General features: G+C 36.4%; 1 protein-coding gene across 1 annotated transcript; it reads right to left on the reverse strand.

Annotated features, from left to right (window-relative positions):
* Positions 1–1,720: 1,720 nt before the first annotated feature.
* On the reverse strand, positions 1,721–2,074 carry LOC143580173 (uncharacterized). Its single transcript, XM_077063274.1, has one exon. It carries the CDS (start codon positions 2,072–2,074, stop codon positions 1,721–1,723), a length of 354 nt encoding a protein of 117 aa, XP_076919389.1.
* Between the last annotated feature and the right edge of the window lie 3,818 nt (positions 2,075–5,892).

Raw genomic sequence — 5,892 nt, forward strand, 5'->3', positions numbered from 1 at the left:
GATAAATTGATTAAAGAGCTCACTTCACACAACGTCAAACTCATTGCTAAGTAAGAGGAGCTCAATCAGAAAGCCGAGCAAACCCTTTATGAGAGGAAATGGCTTATGAGCCATGGTCTCCCGCTAGTATGGAATTATTTTACTTCTTTCTTCTTTTGGCATAACTTAACCATAACTCTTTTGTTACAAGCTATCGGACATATCTGCGATGGCACGAAGTTAGGAAACTGCTTGCCGAGCATTTACACGTTTCAAGTCAATCCGGGCGCAAGACTGGTTTCCAGGAAGGGGCTTCCTTCCAGCGGGAGGGACGACCCTTGGAAAAGTTCGAGTTGCATGGACTGGATTCGGAAGGAGAATATAATGGCAAGCTGCAAGCGTTTGACGAAATACACTTCGAAATCCAAGACTCCATTCAAGAGTTTGCCTTGTAAGATAATGGTGTCCAGCGACTTCAAGACTTCTTCCAGGATTAGAATTAGTTTTTAGACTACCATTGTTTTTGTTTTGTAATTATCTATTATAATGCAAGGCAATGTTTTAACATTTTGTCTTGAAGTGTAAAACCTTGAAGTCGCTGGACACCATTATCTTGCAAGGCAAACTCTTGTCATTTTTGTAAATAAATGACAAGGTTTTAACATTTTGTTTTGCTGTGTGAATAATAATATAAATGTTTAAGGTTAAACCCGTCATGTACTTAAAATAAAGGATTACTGTATGAATTATTGACACGAAGGTCATCACACGACATGAATAGCATAAGTACCACTTCAAATGATACGCAGATCATTCATACTTGATAAAATGGCGCGCAGGCCAATTCCATACAGAGTTAACACGCATGCTTTCCACGCGTGTGGTATGTACGCCATAAATATTAAAATCTAACTCACAGGCCATAGTTTTAACTTAAATGGATAACTAACATGCAGGTTGTTATTTTGAAAATTTAAATTATGCAAAAATTTGTACACGAATAGATGGCTGGCGAATCTTTCTTTATATTACACAAAGCGACATTCAAACTGTAGAAAAAAATTGGTACACAGACCAAAAATAAAATTGGCACGCAGGCCTAAAAGAAAAAATGGTATACATACCATTATAAATAGCACCGTTTAAGTTGTGCAACATTCCAAGTTCTCGGAGTTAATGTTCTATCTAACTTCTCTAACTTGTATGCGCCTTTCTCTAAAACTGTGTGAATCTTATTGGATCCTTTCCAGTTTAGGGCTAATTTTCCCAGAAGTTCAGCGTTTAACGTTTCATTATTCCGAAATACATAGTCTCCAATATTAAATTTTCAAATTTCACCCGCGAGTCATAATATCTTTGGAGTTGGCGTTTGTATTTGTTTTCTTTAATGTATGCCAACTCTTTTATTTCCTCTAGGAGGTCTAGATTTAAGCGTAACTCCTTCTTATTCTCGATGGTGAGGAGTGTTCTCATGGATGGGACCCATATTTCCAATGAAATCATGGCTTCAGAATTACTGGTCTTTTTGTGTGTCCTATGAGCCCACAAGACATGCGGAAGCTCATAAACCCACCCAGTTCTTTTCATGCCCAAACCTACCTTGATTCCGTCTTTTATACTTCTGTTTGCTCGCTTGACCTGCCCGTTTGCGTGCGGGTGAGCAGCTATAGTAAATATCTGAGTGCTATGAAACTGAGTTAGCCAGTCTTGTAGACCCTTGTCTGCGAACAGTGTCCCATTGTCACTCACTGGTTTGTGGAAGGCCAAAGTGGCAGATAATAAACTTCCAGATAAATTTCTTTATATTCGCAGCCGTAATAGTCTCCAAAGGCTTGGCCTCCACCCATTTTGTGAAGTAATCAATGGCGACAACTAAAATCTTTACATGCCCAGGCGCCTCCGGAAATGGGCCCATAATATCAATTGCCCATTTCTGAAATGGCCAAGCGAACGATATTGACACCAATTCATTTTGCGGGCGGAGGATGTTTGGTGTGTATCTTTGACAAGAGTCACATTTCCAGATTTCCTTTACTGTATCTACATGCATACCGGGGAAATAGTAACCAGCATTTATTACTTTCGCAACCACCATTCTTGGTCCCGCGTGCCTTCGTGAATTTCTCTAGTCAAGTAATTCTCATCTTCCTCGTCTATGCATCTAACGAGGGGGACCAAGAAAGGATCTCTGGTATAAGACTCCATCTTGCAGCTGATAATGCAGGGCTTTGTGGCGGATTTTCTCTGCCACAGCCTTGTTTTCAGGAAGGATTCCAGAAGACAAATAGTCTTTGATGGGTGTCATCCTTGAGACCGTCCCTGCTGGATAACAAACACCTAATGCTAGGGGACTGATGGTCAGTCTAACACTTCTATCCGCACGTCCCGCGCCAAGTGCTCAAAATTTGTCGACGCCAACTTGCTTAGCTCATCTGCGGGTTTGTTTTCGCTTCTTTTTACGTGGATGACCTTAGAAGACTGGAACTACTACATCAATTTATTTGCTTGGGACATACATGAGGTCATGGTTTCATTTTTCACTCATACATCCTAGTGATCTGTCCCGCTCTCAGCATTGAATATACTCTTGCTTCCAAATAGCACACGCCCACTTTTTTTAGCTATTCGTAATCCAGCCAGAAAAGCCTCATATTCAACTTCATTGTTAGTGCTTTGGAAGTCTAATTTGATGGCATATGTGAACTCATGGTCTTCTGGATTTACGAGCCTTAAACCTATGCCTGACCTTTCCCACTAGACGCGCGGTCAGTAAACAAAGACTACTAGTGGTTTGCATGGAAAAAGTTCATGAATAAATTATCTTGATTATGAATGTTTAAAATGAGCATGTAATATGATAAGGGTGGTGAAAAATATAATTGTATAGAAATGATCACACAAAATACATGAAACGAAAAGAGATTAATTAATAACATTATATAAAAATATATATAAAAATAAAAACAAAACTGAAATTTTAAAACTGGTGGGGTTTTCGGGTTTGAACATTAACGAATGTTACAAACGGGCCTAGGAGGAATGAACGAAAACGATTATAGCTGAAAGGCATGAAAAACCTGATTTAGATTGAATTTATAGGAATTCGATTCGATTCATTTTGAAAAACTCAGTTCGATTCTTTTTGAAATTCGATTCGATTCGGTTGGAATTTGATTCGATTCGTTTTGGAATTTGATTCGTTTTGGAATTCGATTCAATTCGTTTTGGATTTGATTCAATTCGTTTGGAATTCGACTCGATTCGTTTGGAACTCAATTCGATTCGTTTGGGAATTTTATAATAATGACTTATTCGATTCGTTTTAGAATTTTTAACCCACGTCAGGGGCTGCCGCCCTTAGGACCCTGCTACCAGGGGCGTTGTCCTCGGACCCCTTTTTGTTAGGGGTTTCACTAACCTAAAAATAGGATCTGGTTAGGAGAAGTTAAGTGATGCTTGTAATTGTCACGCGGTTAGTCGTGCCTAACTGAAGAGAGGTGTGACCATAAACTCTGAGAGGAATATGATTCAGGTGAGTTTGTAGCCCCCTTTCTTTGTTATGTTTTTCGGAGCTGTGTACATACTCCTATTTGTTTAGTCAATACACTTACCTTAAGTGGTAAGTGTATGATATATGAATGTTTGTAAATGATACTTGATTGATATAGAAAGAGTTAAGGGTATGCACATAGATGCATATGAAAATATATAACTAAATATATGTATGGTTGTATGGCAAAGAATGTATGGTTTGTATGGTTGAATGGTTAAAAGGTTGAGACCCTAATAATATCTGAGAAGGATAAAGGGTTGCAAACCCTAATAATATCTGTGAAGGTTAAAGGGTTGCATATTGCAGACCCTAATAATATATGCGAAGATTAAAGGGTTGTAGACCCTAATAATATCTGCGAAGGTTAAAGGGTTGTAGACCCTAATAATATCTGCGAAGGTTATAGGACGAAAGACTTTTTAAAACATAGAAAGATTATGTACGTACTAAATAATGAAAGTAAGTTAAGGATATGAAAGTATGAAAGTTTGAAAAAATGAAAGTATAAAAGTATAAAAGTATGTATGTATATGAAAGGAAGGTAGATGTAAATATGTGTATGTAATGTATGTTGCCTGATTACTCGAACTCACTCAGGGTAGCTGACTTTTAGTATGCACACTGGCAAATAGAATGAAGCAGCTGGCTTGAGGGAGATACATGACATTAGACTGAAGAGGCTAGCATTTTGAGAGGAAATGCTATGATGTTTTATGTTATGTTTAAAGCAAGTTTGAATTCTGTTAAGACAATATTTAACGTTTATGTAATATATGATTGAATGTTAAGTCTTCCGCGCAAAGTTTTAATTCACTATTGATATTTAGAACGGTGTTTATGAGTAAATCCAATATCTAATATAAGGCACCCGGACTCGGGGCCTTACACTTTGGCAGTATTTAAACCTGTTTTGTGACGATTATAAAACTCCAATAACCATAATAGAAAGACACTTTTATACCGGTGTTGGTTCAGATTTTTTAAATTTGAGAGTAAGAGGTTAGGGGCTAGGGGCTTAGGGCTCAACTCGTACTTGTAGGGTTTACTGTTGAACTTGTTTTGGGTCTTATCTTACTAAAAAAAATCATATTATATGCTTATTCGGGTTAAATGAATATATGAATAATCCAAATTTTAAAATTTGAAAATCAAGTTCGATCCAAATATTGAGTAAGAATTCAGATAGATTTTTTTTAATTACAAAATTACCCTTCTATCCATAAAAATATGACGTCAACAGAATATCTTAACTATGAAAGTCAATTCTTTTGACTTTTGAAGTCATGGTATTACCTTACCATCATCACTTTAAACCACGTGAGTGGGTTTAATTGATCATCAGGTGTGAACATTAGTGAGCAAAACCTTCTCTTTATGTTGTTTATCTAAGTTAGTTGTTTCTTGATGATTAAAACATTACGGAAGTAATTTTATTCGATTTTGACTAAATTTATTACGCCTTCTTATGCCATCCTTAAAAAAATAACATAAAAGTTTTTCATATTTCTCATTGACAAATTATTATTAACAAAATAATCTTTTTAATATCTCCGCTGGTACCAAACGTAAATTGAACCATTTGACAAGATTTTTCAAATTAACCTTTTATATAATATTTATCATTATACTTGACAACGTACAATTTTCTACCTCACTAAGATAAGGCAAGTGGTGATATGTTAGGGACAAAAGTCGTCTAGATTTTCTAGTATTGTAAACTTTGCCATAATTATTGGGATATGAAGAAAAACATAATAATTTAAAAAGTAATTCATTTTGCTTCAATTATTGGTGCAAGTAACCTATTATTGTTTAACTATTTTAATGAAATAATAATTCATAGTTGACAAAAAGAAACTATAAATGCATATTCTATAACTTGTTAGATATATCTACACCGAGTTTACAAATAAACATCAATAATAATAATAATTCAAAACGAAGCAAACTATCTTTTTAGTTCTTGAGGATTCAAAGCTGAGAAAATCAGTATGATTTTGATTTAAGATTTAAGGAATAAGGAATTATAAATACATGACATTGAGATTTGTGACAATCTAAGAATATTATTAAGATTGTGCAAATAATACCTAAAATCACAAAAACGCTAACTGTCATAGTTTTGGTGTAATAGAAATTAGTACTAAGATTAATTAACAGCGATAACTACCACTATTAATAACAAATAATGTTGAAGACAAGAAATGTTGGGTTTCAGTGGTGGTGCACGACGGCAACAACAGCGGTGGTGGTATCCGGACAGCAGGCTGCAGACAGCGGCGGCGAGCGGCGCGGGCAGCGATGAACGCAGCGGCAGCAGGCGGCGGGGAATCGGCGGTGGTGGCTGGACAGTCGCCAGT

Source organism: Bidens hawaiensis, unplaced genomic scaffold (assembly GCF_021521415.1).
Source record: "Bidens hawaiensis isolate Kalapana, Puna unplaced genomic scaffold, B.hawaiensis_p1.1 tig00030263_1, whole genome shotgun sequence".
Taxonomy (NCBI): Eukaryota; Viridiplantae; Streptophyta; class Magnoliopsida; order Asterales; family Asteraceae; genus Bidens; species Bidens hawaiensis.